A 19,972-nucleotide genomic window follows, 5' to 3' on the forward strand; every position below is an offset into this window, starting at 1 on the left:
ACCTATCTGCCCTTGAATTCCCAATTCGACTGTGCATAAGCAGCCAGCAAACCACCAGTGGTCTGCACCCTCAACCATAACTCGGCTGAAGCCCCTGCTCCTACCTTACCTGTCCGTCGGTACCTTGCGGCGAGAACTCGAGCCGAAGGGGAGGCACCGACGGACAGATCAAGCACGCTTTTGTACTCCCATCGATTACCCAATTACGAGTCTGAATCGACTCAGCTGTGCTCAGGCCTAGTCCACAGCGCATGCGCTGCTCGAGCACACTTTACCTCGCGCCTGCGCAGTGCTGTCAATAAGCCCTCTGCACTCACACTACCGACAGGCCACTGAACGCGACGCATGCGTTTTCATTGGACACGGCCGCAGCTTAGCGTCGCATTACCAAGGTGCAACCGCGCATGCCCGGTCACACAGACGCTGCCACCCACGCGTCCGCATCAGGCGTCTTAGAATCACACTAAGTAGTGCGCGTGCGCACAAGCCAGAACGCGCATTATTGCCGTTCGTGATCACAAATGAACGAACTCTGGCAATAAGCCAAAATATTTACATGATAGCGAAGACCAGCAGTAAACTATGTCGTTCAGGGTCACGCCTACATACACATGTATTTGCTTAATGCAATTTGATTCATGCAATTGGGAGTACAGTACCTGTCCCAATAGTGAAATCCAGTGTCTATAAATACTATCCCAGCACCACTATCAGTGTCAATACAGTCCGCACCCTCCAACATGGTGTTATATGATGGAGGATATGACCTAGTAAGTGGCAAATGGAACTAATGTGCCCACCCATACTAGGGACTCAGCAAATATAGGGGAAATACCTCCCTATCAAGAGCAACAAACCCCCTTCACAAAGATCATCATGTCATGGAGTGGAGTACAATAGCTGAATATTACATCTCGGAGTGATGTCTGACCCAAGTGGTGGAGGGAGTCAACAGGTCCCCTAGTTGATAAACCCACAGTGGTGATCTATGAAAATGGAAACATCCCCAGGATGCCCACTGGGCAAAGCCAGAGATTAACTACTAGGGGGCCCCCTGGAGGCCTCATTACATACGGATGTAGCAGAGGAGCACAAGATGGCAAATGTAGCACTCAGATCGATATCCATGAAATGTTGTCATTTAGCCCATTAATATCTGATTTCAGCTTGAAGATCCATCGCTGTTCTCTCACAAACAGAAAGTGCGAAACATCCGAGATATGTGGTGGGATGTAAGGCTTTTCTAAAACCACCCACATGAGTTCCTCCGCTTTATGTTGTGTGTGAGTGTCTGCATAGGTGTATGAGTGCATATGATAGTGTTGTAATAATGAGTGACTGTATGTATGAGTGATTGTATGGGTGAATGAGTGAATGTGTGTGTAGACGTAGGAATCAGTGAGTGCGTATGTAGTAACTGGTATTGGTGTGTCATGATGTCATCAGTGATGTCATTTGAGATGTCATCAGTGATGTCATCAGTGATGTCATTTGAGATGTCATCAGTGATGTCATCAGTGATGTCACTGACCATGTCATGAATGATGTAATATGTGACATCATCAGCAGTGGATTGCGGGTGCGCGATATATAGTTAGTGCAACTAACTATATATGGAATTTCATTGGTTTTATGTCAATAAAATGTCCAGCTAACTATATATGGTCTCTAACCTATGGTTTTTTAAGTGAATTTTCAAGGTTTTGTAAATGCAAATTCCTAACTATATATGGTCTATAACCTATGGTTTTTCCAGTGAATTTCATTGGTTTTTTAAAAGCTAATATCTATAGCTGTAAAATATATTCTTTATTACGTGACGTATCACGTAGCCACGTGAGACGCCTCATGACGCGTCGCATAACCGTGACGTATCGGCTCTGCAGCGCAAACAAAACCCGTAACGTAAGCGTGCCGGAGCACGCTTACAGATATATATATTTTTTTTAACCTTAATTAGACAAAATCCACACGTGCACATATCTTGAGGCCTTGCAAAGGCACATCAAACAAACAGTCCCTACAATTTTGCCAAGTTTGCTGGAAATCTATTCCCTTCATTTTTTTTTTACTGTTTCTCTTGGTTTTCCCCTTGTTACGCTTACCGGGACGCTACCCGGTACGCGTACCGGACGCTCCAAAAACACAAGATGGCGGACTCCCGTTACGCTGCCGGTTAGCTGCCCGGTTCGCGTACCGGGAAGCGCCTCTACCGCGAAAAATCACGGGGGACTTTAATATCCCCCTCATCAATCCTAGGGGGTCAGGAGGGGTTTACCTTGCCCCCTTTCCTTCATTTCCCCCTTCTTTTTTCACCACATTTTGTCTCTCGAACCTACCGAGAGACAAGATGGTGGCCGCTCCGGACTGTTTACAATGTTGACAGCTACGCTGCCGGTTAGCTGCCCGGTTAGCTGCCCGGTGAGCTGCCCGGTTCGCGTACCGGGACGCGCCTCTACGGCGTAAAATCCCCCTCATCAATCCTAGGGGGTCAGGAGTGGTCTACCTTGCCCCCTTTCCTTCATTTCCCCCTTCGTTTTTCACCACATCTTGTCTCTCGATCGTACCGAGAGACAAGATGGCGGCCGCTCCGAACTGTTTAGAATGTTGACAGACACCGGAGAGCCAATCAGCTTCGCTTCGCGAAGTTCCGTTACGCGTCAGGTACGCGAACCGGGGCGCTAACCGGAGCGCTGTCACAGATATATATATTTTTTTAAACGTTAATCCACTGGAGCACATATATTGAGACATAGCAAAGGCACGTCGGGCAAACCATATCTACAATTTTGCCAAGTTTCATGTAAATCTATTCAGCCGTTCGAGCTAAAAGTGAGTCCAACCGCCCTATGGAAAAATGAATGGGAAAAACGTGTTTTGGGACCCCCCTTTTTTCTCGGCCCCCCCTTGACGAAACCCCCCCAAATTTTCAGGGGCTGCTTAGAAACAAAATGTGCCATTTTCCTGAAAATTTCAGCCAATTCCGTCCACAAACGCCAAAGTTATTAGACATAGAATTTTCAGAAATCCCATAGAGAAAAAATCCTAACTATATATACCCACTGGCTATCGCCAGTAGGTAATATACATATATAAACATATATAATCTGCATATCTATATAAATATAAATGCATGCATACATATACATATATGCATACATATACATGTTATTTACATGAAAGTTTTAAAAACACTAATAAAAGCAAAGCTAAAAAGCCACCTCATTACAAACAGAATGGCTTTAACTTAAACGAGGGCGAGATCTATTGCATTTTCAATGCTTGTTTACTTTGGTTCTATCAAGAAGGCATTCAGATGTGTCACACATTTGCCATAAATTCTGAATGTTAGCACTCTAGTTGCTCATTAGATCACTGTAGTAAAGCTAGTGCTCACCAGGGAAGTCTGCTGCTAATCATGGTTTGCAGCCATTTTCCCGCATTTTTTATCCCGCAGACTTTCAGTCCGCATACCATTATCCCGCAAGGTCATTGACCTCGCATACCATTATCCCGCATTTTTTCAAAACGCATGTGCATTTATCGCGCATGCCTTTACAAAGAATTACGTTTTAAAGGCATGTATGGTAAATGCATTTGCGTTGTGAAAACCACGATGACGAGAGAGGTAAGTGGGTTTGTGTTAATTTTTTCGTGGGTTAGTGATTGTGTAGTGTAGTGTAGTGTTGTGTAGTGTAGTGTTGTGTTAGTGTAGTGTAGAGTTGTGGTGGTTGTTTAGTGTAGGGTCATGCTGGGGGTAGTGTTTTAGGGTTTAGGGTTGTGTTGTAGTGTTTGCGTAGTGTAGGGTCATGCTGGGGGTAGTGTTTTAGGGTTTAGGGTAGTGTTGTAGTGTTTGCGTAGTGTAGGGTCATGCTGGGGGTAGTGTTTTAGGGTTTAGGGTTGTGTTGTAGTGTTTGCGTAGTGTAGGGTCATGCTGGGGGTAGTGTTTTAGGGTTTTGGGTAGTGTTGTAGTGTTTGCGTAGTGTAGGGTCATGCTGGAGTGTAGTATTTTAGGGTTTAGGGTAGTGTTGTAGTGTTTGCGTAGTGTAGGGTCATGCTGGGGGTAGTGTTTTAGGGTTTCGGGTAGTGTTGTAGTGTTTGCGTAGTGTAGGGTCATGCTGGGGTGTAGTATTTTAGGGTTTAGGGTAGTGTTGTAGTGTTTGCGTAGTGTAGGGTCATGCTGGGGGTAGTGTTTTAGGGTTTTGGGTAGTGTTGTAGTGTTTGCGTAGTGTAGGGTCATGCTGGGGGTAGTGTTTTAGGGTTTTGGGTAGTGTTGTAGTGTTTGCGTAGTGTAGGGTCATGCTGGGGTGTAGTGTTTTAGGGTTTTGGATAGTGTTGTAGTGTTTGCGTAGTGTAGGGTCATGCTGGGGGTAGTGTTTTAGGGTTTTGGGTAGTGTTGTAGTGTTTGCGTAGTGTAGGGTCATGCTGGGGGGTCATGCTGGGGGTAGTGTTTTAGGGTTTTGGGTAGTGTTGTAGTGTTTGCGTAGTGTAGGGTCATGCTGGGGGGTAGTGTTTTAGGGTTTTGGGTAGTGTTGTAGTGTTTGCGTAGTGTAGGGTCATGCTGGGGGTAGTGTTTTAGGGTTTAGGGTAGTGTTGTAGTGTTTGCGTAGTGTAGGGTCATGCTGGGGGTAGTGTTTTAGGGTTTAGGGTAGTGTTGTAGTGTTTGCGTAGTGTAGGGTCATGCTGGGGGTAGTGTTTTAGGGTTTAGGGTAGTGTTGTAGTGTTTGCGTAGTGTAGGGTCATGCTGGGGGTAGTGTTTTAGGGTTTAGGGTAGTGTTGTAGTGTTTGCGTAGTGTAGGGTCATGCTGGGGTGTAGTGTTTTAGGGTTTTGGGTAGTGTTGTAGTGTTTGCGTAGTGTAGGGTCATGCTGGGGGTAGTGTTTTAGGGTTTAGGGTAGTGTTGTAGTGTTTGCGTAGTGTAGGGTCATGCTGGGGTGTAGTGTTTTAGGGTTTTGGGTAGTGTTGTAGTGTTTGCGTAGTGTAGGGTCATGCTGGGGGTAGTGTTTTAGGGTTTAGGGTAGTGTTGTAGTGTTTGCGTAGTGTAGGGTCATGCTGGGGGTAGTGTTTTAGGGTTTAGGGTTGTGTTGTAGTGTTTGCGTAGTGTAGGGTCATGCTGGGGGTAGTGTTTTAGGGTTTAGGGTTGTGCTGTAGTGTTTGTGTAGTGTAGGGTCATGCTGGGGGTAGTGTTTTAGGGTTTAGGGTAGTGTTGTAGTGTTTGCGTAGTGTAGGGTCATGCTGGGGGTAGTGTTTTAGGGTTTAGGGTAGTGTTGTAGTGTTTGTGTAGTGTAGGGTCATGCTGGGGGTAGTGTTTTAGGGTTTAGGGTAGTGTTGTACTGTTTGTGTAGTGTAGGGTCATGCTGGGGGTAGTGTTTTAGGGTTTAGGGTAGTTTAGTTGTTTAGTGTATGCTAAAGGCATATTGGTTCTAAAGGTTTTCGTTATTTTTGTTTGCGGCCTAATAGTACATGCGGGATTTTTTTTGCGGACTGATGGTATGCGGGATTTCGTCATATATTCGCTAATCATACTTTCTATGGCAAAATGAACCCCCTCATTTTGTTCCTTTTTAAATTAAATGTTTTAAGAGTTACCACTTTATTCCAATCAAGATGGCTTCAGGTGTGCCATACCTTTGTAATAAGTAGGACTGTTAGCACTCTAGTTGTTCTTTAGAACACTCTGGGAGATTCTGTCATTGGGCTATAGTTGGGCTACATCTGGCTGATATTTGGGCTACATTTGTTTTTTTTTGTCTCTGGTGGCCATCTTTGGGCTACATTGGGCTACATTGGGCTACATTTGGGCTCCAACATATATATAGCCCAATGTAGCCCAATATATATTTTTCAAAGTTAATTTTCGTAAAAACCACTGGAGCCTATATCTTGAGACATAGCAAAGGCTCATCGGGCTACCAGTCCCTACAATTTTGCCAAGTTTGGTGTAAATCCATTCAGCCGTTCAGGCTAAAAGTGAGGCCAACCGCCCTATGGAAAATTGCATGGGAAAAACACGTTTTGGGACCCCCTTTTTTCTCGGCCCCCCCTTGATGAAACCCCCCCAAATTTTCAGGGGCTGCTCAGAAACAAAATGTTCCATTTTCCTGAAAATTTCAGCCAATTCTGTCCTCAAACGCCAAAGTTATTCGACATAGAATTTTCAAAAATCCCATAGGAAAAAAATCCTAACTATATATACCTACTGGCTATCGCCAGTAGGTAATATATATATATTATTTGTTATGACATTGTTTTAGCCTCTTAGATGGGGGCTGCATTGGTATGAGAAAAAATTATATTAATATATATATATATAATTTTTTCTCATACCAATGCAGCCCCCATCTAAGAGGCTAAAACAATGTCATAACAAATAATTTGCTCTTACAAACCCATTGTATATGCATAAAAACACAAGAGGGCAACTAGCACTTGAACTCTGTTTTTAAGGAGTAAATCTCTTGAAAACACTGCAGAGAAAAAGCAGACATTGTTAGCCTACAGGCTGCATTGTAGCCCAACAGCATAGAAAATGGAAGTATTTTCAGACAAAAAACTGGCACCGTGCCATTAAGGTAGCAATGACCCCCAGCTTCCCATCATGCCTCTGGGTTGACAGTTAGGTCACTTGTTCTTTCCGGCTCCTTCAGTCAGGACCCTGGATTCACAGCTCTTCCTTTTTTGACTTTGTCAAAAATTATCTGATTTTTTTGAGGATTTTTTGCTTTCACTCGACGTCTTAGAGTGAAGCCTTTTTTGAATTCCAGAACAGGTGGATTTCTGTCAGAAATGCCTTCCTTATTTGATCCTTACCCTGCCTGTGGCAAAAAGAAGGCTAGACAGACACACACTCTGTGTGTATTTTCTGCCTCCCTGATTCTCAGTGTTCTGCCATCTGTCATAATCAATGCAAGAAGTTGTCGAGAAGGACCATCAAGGGCAGGGAGTGAATTCGACTTTATGGCCTCTGAAAGAGGTAGGTCTCCAGTGAGATAACAGAAGAAGAGAACTCTGGCGACGTTGAGAGGCAAGGTCCTGACCTGTTCTCCTTCTGCATCGGGATAGTCGTCGAAGCTTCCGGCGGCAAAGCGGTCGTCGTCAAAGAGGTCGTCGTCGAAGACTAGGGTGGTTTAGGTGCATCACTCTCTAAGAAATCGAGAACAACGCTCTCAACGTTGACGAAGGTAAAGGGCCCTCCATTGTAGTCAACCAGGCGACGCTCAACGTCGAGGAGCAAATCTCCGTTGTCGCTGGCTAGGCGATCGACGTCGCGGCAAATCACTCCGTCGTCGCCACATCAACGGCGATCGACGTCGAGACCGAGGTCTCCGTCGAGGTCAGTGTAAAGATCTTCGACGTTGAGGCACAAGACTCTGTCGCCGACATCGAGGCAGAAGTCTCCGTCGAGGTCGGTACAAAGATCTTCGACGTTGAGGGGCAAGACTCCGACCCCGATGCCGAAGCAGAAGTCTCCATCGACAGCAGCACACCGCAGGTTGACGTCGAGACACCGGTCTTCGGAGCAGAGACGGCAGCTTGGTGGTGAATCAAGTTATCAGCACCGCAGCTGATGGAGCTAATCTTTCGGCTCATGCCTATGCACATGGGATATGCGCTAGAAGAACCTCTTGACTCCGACTCACAGCGCTCAAACCAGAAGCACAGTCTTGGATCCTCAATCTCCCCTTCTCCGGCTCATCTTTATTCAGTGCACACAGGGATGAGGAAATGTCCTGGATTAAGACAGAGCTAGACACACTAGAAGAAAGAGTTCCGAAGACGATTCAGGCCTTACAATCGGCGATTCTCCCAACAGAGGGTTCAAACCCCTCCGTGGCAGAAAAACCAGGATCAGCAGGGACAACAAAGGTCTCAATACCAAGGCAGGCGTCCTCCAGAGGAAGAGGAAACCAGCGTCAGTCTAACACCTCTCCCAAGACGCAAACCAAATAATGAGTGCCCACTTCCCCCGTCGGCGTTCAGCATTCCAGAGGGGGGGGAAGTATTGCAAATCATCTCGAAGAGTTGCGAGCTATCACAAAGGACAAGTGGGTGTTAGCTACGCTGCAGAATGGGTACTGTCTACGTTTTCGACGCCATCCCCCCACAATCCCTCTGGTTCCATCGTCGTGCCATCAGATGAAGATATTGCAGAGCGAAGTTGCCACCCTTCTGCGAAAATCAGCCATTGAGGAGGTGCCAATATCTCGACGAGGGAGAAGGGTCTACTCAAGATACTTCTTGGTGAAGAAGAAGGGTCGAAAAGCAGAATACAGACCCATTCTGGATCTCCGAACGCTCAACAAATCAATCAGAAAGGAGAAGTTTTGCATGTTGGCTCTCCATCCACACCTCAGGCAGGGAGATTGGATGTGTTCACTGGACCTACAAGATGCCTACTTTCACGTTCCAGTCAGTCAACATCACAGACAATATCTGAGATTCCTGGTGGGATCTTCACACTACCAGTTCGAAGTGCTACCCTTCGGGTTGAAGTCAGCTCCCCGAGTGTTCACGAAGTGCATGGCAGTGGTGGCAGCTGCACTACAACGCAGAGGCATCTTCGTGTACCCATACCTGGACAACTGGCTGTTGAAGGGTCCCTCCTGCCACAGTGTGAGGAGTTATTTCCTACAATGCTTAGAGCTTTATCACTGGCTAGCTCTTCATGTGAACTTCAACAAATCAACTCCGCAACCCACACAGACAATCCATTATTTAAGAGGAGAGACAGTTTTGCATCATACAGAAATGCTAACTCGTTCTGCATAACAGAATGCTGTCAGTTCATCGGATTGCCTCCCTGTTAGGGCGATGGCATCCTGCATCTTCCTGGTCCCCAATGGCAGGCTGCGAATGCGTCCTCTGCAGCAGGATCTGGAGGACAAGTGGGATCAGCAAACAGCTCGCTGGGACGAAAAATAAGTCTCTCAAACGCAGCAAGAGCATCCATCCCACGGTGGATGAAGAAGGAGAATATGCAAGTAGGGATACCTTTTCATCAAGCACCTCCCTCTCAAACACTGATTACGGACACCTCCCTCCAGGGCTGGGGAGCCCACTTGGGATCTCTCCAGACGCAAGGACAATGGTCATCAAAAGAGCGCTCATATCACATAAACATGCTGGAGCTGAGAGCAGTTCACCTGGCCCTCAAGGCTTTCCTCCCTTTGATTCAGGCAAGTTCAATTTTAGTACAGACGGACAATACCACCACCATGTACTACCTGAGCACACTGGGGGGAACTCTCATATGCACCTTGTCTCTGGAAGCTCAAGCTTGCTGGCATTGGTTCCTGGCACAGCGGTATACCTGCCGGGAGAACAGAACGCGAAAGCGGATGCTCTCAGTCGACACTTCGAAGACAGACAAGACTGGGTACTCAATTACTAGGTCGTCGAAGACATTTTATAGGCTTGGGGTCTTCCCAGCATCGACCTCTTCGCGGACGATGAAAATACAAAATGCTGAACCTTCGCCTCAAGGTTCTACCGGCCAGGGTCGAAGGGGAATGCCCTTTTGATTGACTGGTCAGGGGCATTTGTGTACCCCTTTTCACCCCTTCCTCTCATCTCGAAGGTGGTGACCAAACTCTCTCATTCGCACATGAGTATGATCCTGATTGCTCCGGACTGTCCGAGACAATGGTGGTACCCAGACCTTCTGCACCTGAACTTGGCAGCATGGCTCCTGAGGTCCTCCTGTATGGCCATTTAGAACTGCCACAAGACTGCATGTCCATCTTAAAAGAAGCGAAGAGGCCGTCCACTAGACACTCATATGTGTGCAAGTGGAAACGTTTTTATATTTGGTGGGTTCAAAACAATTGTAACGCAACCCAGGGGCAGGAGGAAGTCATTTTACCATACCTGCTTTACCTGGCTAAAGCAGGCTTGAAGTTTCCTTCCATTAAGGTACACTTAGAAGCCATCACTGCATATAGGCGCTCGCCTTCTCAGCCCTCTTTCTTTCAGTTACAGGGTGTGAAAGACTTCTTACAGTCAGAAAAAGGTCTACCCTCCGGTCCGACCTCCTTCACCACCCTGGGAGCTGAACCTGGTGCTATCAAAGTTGATGGGTCCACCTTTCGAACCTATCCACAAAGCAACCTTGCAACACCTCACATGGAAGGTGGCTTTCCTAGTAGCGATCTCAGCTTGCAGAGTGAACGAAATACAGGCCCTCGGCTCTAAGGAACCTTATACTGTTTTCCATCTCAATAGGGTGGTATTGAGGACTCATCCCTCCTTCCTTCCGAAGGTGGTGTTGGATTTCCATGTGAATCAGACCATATCTCTATCGACCTTTTTCCCTAATCCCTCCACGCCAGCTGAGAGGGCTTTACACTTGCTTGACCTAAAAAGAGTTTTAAAATTCTATCTGGATAGGTCCAAGTCCATAAGAAAATCTGATCAACTATTCGTTAACTATGGGTCGATCAGAACAGGCTTTCCAGCCTCAAAGCGATCCATCTCCAGGTGGATAGTTTCTTGCGTCAAATTAGCTTATCAACTAGCACAAAAGCCCCTTGGGTCTGCTCCCAAGGCGCATTCCACAAGAGGAAAAGCGGCTACAACTGCTTTCCTTCATAACGTGCCAATCTCTGAGATCTGTAAGGCGGCAACTTCAAGGTCGACCCATCCATTTACAAGGCACTACTGTCTAGATTCAAACTCCAGAGCAGACACCCAAGTAGGCCAAACCTCCTTGAGGAATCTGTTCAACAGCTCATTGTGGCTGTTGTTATATGTCGGGTCATTCACTCTCATTTGCCTGCAGGTGGAAGATGGGCTTGCTATTCTAGTCAGTGCTTTTGACTATTGATGAGGATCCCCTGGAAGAGAAGGATAAGCTACTTACCTGTAATCCTAGTTCTCTTCAAGGGGTATCCTCATCAAAGTCACAAGCAACCCACCTGCCTCCCCAGGCTAATTAGATTTTCTTCATTGTTAAAGGATATCTTTGTGCCCTGATCTTCAGGGTTACGCAAAGAACAATTGACCTAACTGTCACCTCTGAGGCATGATGGGAAGCTGGGGTTCATGGCTGCCTTAAAGGCACAGTGCCAATTTTTTTGTGTGAAAATGCTTTCATTTTCTATGCTGTTGGTCTGCAATGCAGCCTGTAGGCGAACAATGTCTGCTTTTTTTCTGCAGTGTTTTCAGGAGATTTACTCATTAAAAACAGAGTTCAAGTGCTACTTGTTTTTATGCATATACTATGGGTTTGCAAGAGCAAATTATTTGTTATTACATTGTTTTAGCCTCCTGGACGGGGCTGCATTGGTATGAGAAAAAATTATATATGTGTGTATATATATATATATATATATATATATATATATATATAGAGGTGTATATATATGTTTTTCAGATATAATTGTATTATTTCCGGGGTCCCCGCACATGGGCGGGAATATTCAGTGCTTATGACTTTGATGAGGATACCCCTGGAAGAGAACTAGGATTATAGGTAAGAAACTTATCCTTATTGCATTTGTACGACTGGCGAAACATGTCTACAGTGTGTTCCCGGTCATTGTTAGGTTTCATGGCTGAGTCAGCCAGACAGTTTATACTTGGGAATGCAGATTGTATGCATCTCTTACCTGATCAGTATTTCTTCATCATACTTATTGGATTCACCATAAATGCTGATTCTTGGTGCTCTCGATGGACAGTGCTTATTATGGAGTTACTGGTTTGTCAGCATGTTCTGTGTGACCAGTTTGATTTAGTCTCATCATAGAATTTTTTTAAGTAGCTCTGTATTAACATTTCTTCAGTGACATTGAAGCCCAAGAGCATTTACAGTGTATCATGAAATTATAAGGCATTTCAGAAAATCAATATTCATATAGCATATACTTACTTTCACATATAAATAACATTTCGAACCCTCAGTTGCAATAACATTTTGGAACATCCCAACATGTTAACTCCCCCACATACGTCAATGCAATGGCTCCTCCAATCACAGAGAAAAGCAACCTCTGTTCCTGATTAATCAGGCGCAAACCATCCCACTAGTATTATTTGCATCAAGTAATCCTTGTCATTCACTCCATTCATATAAGTATTTTAGTAATCCCTGGAGTTGTGACTGCTCCTCTGCTAGTCACTATGGCCAACTTTAGTCGGTAGTGGAGTGAATATTCCTTATAGTATGTCCGCATTAGCACACCCACACTTATCACTGGGTTTCATGGGGGTCTGTCATAAGAGCCGACGATATTGTGTCCCATGCTGTGATAGGTGTTTCCTTGCCAATTTATTTGTGGATGCGAAGTCTCATCATAGTACTTAAATAGTGTTATCACATTTCCTACTTTGGTAAATGGGGTATAAAAGTCCATGTGGTTTCCACGTTTCATAACCTACACATGGCATTTTATCATGTATTTAAAATCAACTGATTGGTGTGGGTTTATAACGTTAGGGTTCCTGCAACTGCTTAAAAATAAACCACTCCAAGTTGGTACAGCAGTAGCTAAAATGATGAGTTCTGTATATGTTTGCGTATGAAATAGAGATTTCACTGTCCTTACTTCCTGGATCTAGATTTGTAGGGCTTACATGATTCTTTGTTAAATGTATTGTTCTCAGTCCTAATCCCTTCTCGTACTAGGAATGAAGACCAAGAACTTCCCCTCCTTATGCTCACGGTCTGCTGCTCACCTCTGCATCCAGGAGTTTGCAGAGTTGTGTCCCCATGTAGGGAACGACTTTGTTAGATGTGATCCACACGGTGAAGCAAGGATGATGGATATCATCTGGATCCAGTATATCTGAGAGATTAGGATCCAGTACCTCCTTATTCAGGCCAGAGTAATGTGTGTCAGGTTTAGAGGATGGATTGCCGCTTCCCTCTCAGGGAAGGTTCACAGTTCCACTCTCCTAGAAGGATTACCGTTCTCTCTCCTGAAGAGATCGCAGTTGCACTCTCCTAGAGGCATAGTAGTTGTATACACCCCCTCCCCCCATCAATATTGGGAATTACAATTCAGAAGGTAAAAAATGCAGTTACACCACCACCCCCAGTTGAGGTCGGATACCAGTTACTCCACCACTTTCCCCAATAGAAATCTCAGATGTACTCACGGGAGAGATCGCAGTTGTATCCTTGAATCTATGACATAATATCGACAAACAGAATATAGACATACAAAAATATCGACACAAAAATATCGAAATCAAAAATATCGGAGTTCTATCTACATAAAGGTAAGTACAAAAATATCGAAAAAAATATATAGTAGTACAAAGAAAAAATATATAGTAGTACAAAAATATCGAAGTTAAAAATATCGTTTTTTAAAATGTATTAATAATAATGTAAAAATAATTTAAAAATACATATAACTTCGCAAATTAAAAATATAAACATTAAAACATATTAAAAAATTAATACCTAATACATACACATGTAAAATAAATTAAAAAACTGCATATAAATTAATATATATACTTACTCTACATATTGCAACAGTAGAAAAAGCGTTGGATAGCGTAGGGGTAAAAATTACTATTCCCACTCCAAAGGGTGCAACAGTAGGGAAAACGTTGGATAGCATAGGGGTAAAAATTACTATTCCCACTCCAAAGGGTGCAACAGTAGGGAAAATGTTGGATAGCGTAGGGGTAAAAATTACTATTCCCACTCCAAAGGGTGCAACAGTAGGGAAAGCGTTGGATAGCGTAGGGGAAAAAATTACTATTCCCACTCCAGAGGGTGCAACAGTAGGGAAAGCGTTGGATAGCGTAGGGGTCAAAAATATTATTCCCACTCCAGAGAGTGCAACAGTAGGGAAAGCGTTGGATAGCGTAGGGGTAAAAATTACTATTCCCACTCCAGAGAGTGCAACACTAGGGAAAGCGTTGATAGCGTAGGGGTAAAAATTACTATTCCCACTCCAAAGGGTGCAACAGTAGGGAAAGCGTTGGATAGCGTAGGGGTAAAAATGACTATTCCCACTCCAAAGGGTGCAACAGTAGGGAAAGCGTTGGATAGCGTAGGGGTAAAAATTACTATTCCCACTCCAGAGGGTGCAACAGTAGGGAAAGCGTTGGATAGCATAGGGGTAAAACTTACTATTCCCACTCCAGAGAGTGCAACAGTAGGGAAAGCGTTGGATAGCGTAGGGGTTTAAATTACTATTCCCACTCCAGAGGGTGCAACAGTAGGGAAAGTGTTGGATAGCGTATGGGTTTAAATTACTATTCCCACTCCAGAGAGTGCAACAGTAGGGAAAGCATTGGATAGCGTAGGGGTTTAAATTACTATTCCCACTCCAGAGGGTGCAACAGTAGGGAAAGCGTTGGATAGCGCAGGGGTTTAAATTACTATTCCCACTCCAGAGGGTGCAACAGTAGGGAAAGCGTTGGATAGCAAGGGGGTAAAAATTACTTCCCACACTACTCCCCCTTTAACACACAACACACTACACATACAAAAAAACACAATTAATATAAATTTCAATTAATCAATTAATAACAATTAATATTACTAAATTGATGTAATTATAAATGAACTAATTAACACATATTAATTACTAATTAATTAACAATAAATACCAATAAATAAATACAATCTCTTTAATTAATTACATTTAATTATATCACACCCTATCCCCCTATAAACACACAACCCACTACACATAAATAAATCACATCATTTAATCACTTAATAATTATTAATTACCAATTAATTATTAATTAACAATAACAAAAAAGTAAATATATTAGCACATTAACTCTTATTAATTTAATTTACTAATTAATATTATTTAATTACCAATTAATTAACAATAACAAAAAATTATATATATTAAAACATTAACTCTAATTAATGTAATTAACTAATTAATATTAATTAATTACCAATTAATTATTAATTACAAATATTTACAGAAATGTATTAATTAATTAACTAATTAATATTAATTAATTACCAATTAATTATTAATTAAAAATATTTTCAAAAATATTTTAATTAATTATTATTAAATTACTTCCCACCCTATTCCCCTATAAACCCACAACCCGCTCTGATACTAAAACGCAAAATGTAAACAAAATTACTAATTTTCAAACATACATTACAAAACATATTTAACAAACATATAAACAACATAATAAAATACATAACACTAAACATAATTTCGATATTAGTAAATTTCGATATTAGTAACATACATACCTTAAAAAAACAATATTCTGTCTGTCGATATTTTTGACATCGATATTCTATACCATCGAAATTAAAACATCGATATTATTGTATATCGATATTTTAATTTCGATATTTTGTCTCACTACCGTACCCTTAATAAGGGATCACTGTTTCTTAGTCTATATATACAACCCATGTCTCCAATACTATCCGGGGGCCTGGGGAAAGACTCTGATATAGATACTAAAGTGATAGTGATGTTTCAGTTACAGTATGCAAGGAGGTCTCTGTTAGAGTGCACAGGTTGCTATACTACCAAGAATTTAATTTATGTTATACCACTCACTATGCATGTTGTTATCGAGGATTGATACCTCACTAATAACCCTACGTTTTACAGTGACATTGCAAAGTAACCTCTTACTGTTCCCAGCAAAGTCTATTTGAGACCTGCACACTTAAACCATTTTGTAAAATTAGTGTTCGTGCTCTTCACGCCATTGCGTTTTAAAAAAAAATTGTATTGCCTGTTTTCAAAACTAATCTCGCAAATGGCATTAAGATAAGTTTGATTGTAACCTCTTATTTTTCGTTGTAGATTCCACTCTTTTTGATGAGCTAAGTGATCTTGTTGATGCAGGTGACCTGTTACAAGATGGAAAACATGTGTATTCTGTAAGTACAGGAGATTGAAAGCCTCAGGTGTAGTGCGTTTGGAAACTTAATATTAAACTGTTGATTTTTAGGTCTCGCCAACGCAGCGCGCATTACGATACTTTATTGGTGATTATGAGTTTTAAAATTCGGATAAAAATGTGTTGATTCCCTTTCCAAATCTAAGGCTGTATTGTGCAGTCTTGTCTTCTTTGATTTACGTTGATTTTGTTCTGATTTTATTTTATGTTAACCTCTTGAAGGTAAGTAGCTTTAAAAGTCAACTGTATGCTAAAACATCCTGCCTGTCTTTCTGTCAGATTGTACCTAAGATGCTGTTTTTTTTGGTTTGCTGATACTGGCTTTGCGGTCGACGATCAATTGTTCTAGTGCGAAAATAAATTATGTGTAACGCGCATTCCAAATAGTTACCAGTCAATTCGTGTTTTTGTTTGGATTACCTTACCAACTGTCGATGGTTTCAGGCAATTTAGCAAGGCTGCGTGCAGTGTATTGATAGGAGCACACTGTTGACTGCAGGTAGTCGAAGTAGAGCGTCTCATAGTAATCATAAAGAACTGTTTTTTATGTAGTGCTTTCTACCCCAATTTTCCAATTGTGTGGCCGTCCCTGCAAATGACAACTGTTATTATTACCACATTGAGTGGTAATCATTGTATTGTCCCCTGAAGGAGGTCCAGGCATCCTAGCAGCCATGGCTGCTATTTCACTGGATTGAAACGTTGGGGTTCCCAGACATAGCAGCCTGTACTCGCACATCATGGTAGCCGTCTCTCTGTTGCAGAACACATGCCCCTTCTCCCAATTTGCAAGGGATACTCGTTAAATCATCAATATTTTCTGTTCTATTCATTGTTTGTATTTTACTAGAGAATTATACTAGTTTACACAGAAGGCATAACCGCATGCACCCAGGTACGCTCATTAAACACTAGCTTTCTGTTCCCTGACTCCCCCATTCTATTCCTGTCTTTCCCTGAGCTGGCTGACTAGTCCTCTGCTTTCGCCACTGAGTTCACCAAGACTTCTTTCCTGAGAACAGTCCTATTCAACGGATGAACCACAAGTTAATGTAATGCTTCTCAGTTCTGGAACTGGAAAAAACATAACTCTGGGAACCTCAAATAGGGAGACTGTGAATGCGGGATGAAAGTTGAAGGTCCGAGGGTGGACCTGGGGGCAAGGTAAAAAGAAAGCGCAGTAAAGCAAGGCATAGTCAGAAGAGGAGCATTCAGTGACAACCAGCCCGACGTCTAAGGTCTGCAAATACATATGCATTATTATTATAAACTGTGTTCCAAAAGAAATTAACCGTTAGATCTGCAATATTAAACCTGTACTGGCAGATTTTATACGCCACATTTTACAAACCGCCTCTTAGTCACCATCCCTCAATCAAAAGCATATTTGTTTCGTAAAAACAAAGACTGAACTGTTACGCAGAGCATCCATTTAACACACCACTACTTCATTAACACACAGAGTACCCCTTCACACTTTTACACATAATATCCTGTCACCTACCTTCATACACTTATTCAGCACCCTTTTCTCACTTCTGTCTCGCACAAAATACTTCTGTTATATTCCCGTGCATTTTGCACAACAACACTTTCCTATAGACCTAGATGCCACAGTGATCTACGCTTTGCTTTCATTGTTCGGGGTTCCCTGTCTTCAGCTTTCTAGAGACACACATGGCTTTCAATTCCTAGAATGTAAACTCATTGTATTTGGAAATTAGATATAATGGGGTAACCCAGTAACCCTCAGAACCTGAGTGAGTATGCTAAAGGAAAACAGTGGATCTGTCGGGGAGATCAACTGGTTTGAACAAGGTATTTAATACTCTAAAGGCAATATGTTCTAATCATATTACAAAGTAACACACCAAAATAAAAGGAAGAACAAACAACCAATGTATGCGAAAAACTGAATTTCTTTACTTTATACTTGTATAAATGCAAATCAATAAAACGGAGAGGGCTGTCAAAAACATGAAACGCATACAGCGAGTGGACCAATGGATGTGTGGTACAATTAGTGACTGGTAGTGATATGTGACAGGGTGCTGTACAGGGGTGACATGAATAACATATAATAAACACAAAAACAATATTTAGCATGTAAGTCCACAACTCATTGCATATATCCCAATGGAAAATACAATTTTCTGTTCAAGTCAGGGAATTGCGTGGACTAATTAGGACTAATTACCCAATTCACGAATTGCAACAGTCAGAATGTCATTTATGCCATCAGATGCCCCTGCCAAAAGATCTACGTGGGACAGACCACACAAAAAGTTAAAAACAGGATTTTGCAACATACCAGCAGAATCAAATGCAAGGTCCAGGGAGCCCCAATGGTCGAACACTATTCAAGTGCGGGAACCTCTGCGGACCATCTGGAATGGTGGATTCTGGAAATAATCACCCTGCATCCAAGGGGAGGCAGCATCACCACCTCTATGAATTACAAAGAGTGCCGTTGGATCCACATCCTAAGTGCTGTGAGCCAAGGACTTAACGAACATGAGGAAGCCTGTAAACAGATGGGCAGACTATAACCTATAGTCTAATCACTAGGCATGTCTAAAAATATAATAATGTCACTTGGCTCGAAAAAACGGACTTGGCTCCAGACTATCTCAGAAGCCTCATGATCTACCCAATAGGTTATTGTCATTATTGTAGGTGTACGCTTTGTAATGCCCTACTGGTTATTCATATGTACTCTTTAATTTCCATATGGTATGTGTTATAAGTTGTTATATATTGAATTGCTAGCTGTACTTTGAATGTACTCCAAAATATTGAAGCTATGTCTCATTACATGTGTACAATGATGTATTACTATGCCTAAGGCTCAATGAATATCTGTAGCGCGGGTATTTCACTTGAACATCCAATTGTAAAATGTCTCCTTGTGTTTCTGGCACCTAGTTATCCGGTAGGGTTAACTGGATGTGATACATGTCCAATGGTAAGAGAATACCGGAGACATCCAGTCCATGACATGGAATCCTTGCCCATAGTTTGAATAATTTAGTTACAGCATACGATCTAGCTGCTGCACCGGCCGGCACCTTCGCTCTGGCATGTACGCAGCCTCACGGGATTCGTCAAATTCTGACAGTTCCCCGACCGGGCACTCAGAATCATACGGACACGGACGTACGAGGTCGTCGCCTACTCAAGTAAGCTGACAAGTTCTGTTTGCCCCCCCGCATAGCAGAGAAGTCGCATCACCTCGTTTTTACGAGGAGGGAATCTATTATTTGCTCCATGGCGCTGCCTTTTAAATCCTTTTACTTTAAAGTCGGGCACTGCATGATCAGACGGCAACCGATCGCGCAATAAAGTTGCTTTTGCTTAAGGGTCTCGTACATCTCTCATTTGCGAGATTGGCGCGCTGCCTTGCTTAACTTCGGGCACTGCATGATTAAACGCCACCTGATCATGCTAGTAAGTCACCCATGCATAGGAGCCGGGTACACCTCTCATTTGCAAGTATGGAACGTATGTTCTATTGTTTCACTGCGCCTCCTTGCCCAATTCTGCTTAGATCGTTTGTGGACACTTCAGATTTAGATGCCACTCAATCCCGTTGAATAGTTACACAAGCCTTCACCGCCACTTAATGTACAGTACTTCTATCACACCCGCATCAATGGTCACGCTCGTTAAACGGTATGAAGTATTATTTGTGGCCTAGTGCGTTTGTGTTTCCACGCCCAATTTGACCCCACCTCTTCTTTTGCAAGGTAACCCTAGGCGCACACCGGCACAATTGGACGGCCTTATTACCTATCCACACGGGAGATATAAAGAATACTAGCAATCCATGAGCGGTGCAGTCACAGTACTGATTGCCCTCTTTGCCTCCACAGTTAATTGCTCGCCTTGGCGGCCCCCCACCATTAATTTCCACCAGCTGGTGAAGAAAGAATTTTTTAGCTTAAACAGGTACATAGGCAACTGACAGTGCCTCCGGCTATCACGCAGTCAATGACAATTTCTTGGTACCACAATTTACTAAAACCTTGTATTTTTTGTAGACCACAATCTAGGGATGAGATTTGTAGGTGTCGGCTGACACCTGCCTGAATAATGCCGCAAAGTTGGAT

The 19,972-nt window shown here is 42.9% G+C and overlaps 1 protein-coding gene across 3 annotated transcripts in view; it reads left to right on the forward strand.

Annotated features, from left to right (window-relative positions):
* Positions 1-19,972, forward strand: part of ATF6 (activating transcription factor 6) — a 1,455,481-nt gene that overhangs the window by 229,136 nt on the left and 1,206,373 nt on the right. For all 3 annotated transcript variants that reach the window (XM_078686796.1, XM_078686788.1, XM_078686804.1), the window contains exon 2: positions 15,767-15,843. In XM_078686796.1, the coding sequence (XP_078542922.1) occupies positions 15,767-15,843 (77 nt within the window). The remainder of the gene's footprint in view (positions 1-15,766; positions 15,844-19,972) is intronic.

The sequence above is a fragment of the Lissotriton helveticus genome, chromosome 1_1, assembly GCF_964261635.1.
Source record: "Lissotriton helveticus chromosome 1_1, aLisHel1.1, whole genome shotgun sequence".
Lineage (NCBI taxonomy): Eukaryota > Metazoa > Chordata > Amphibia > Caudata > Salamandridae > Lissotriton > Lissotriton helveticus.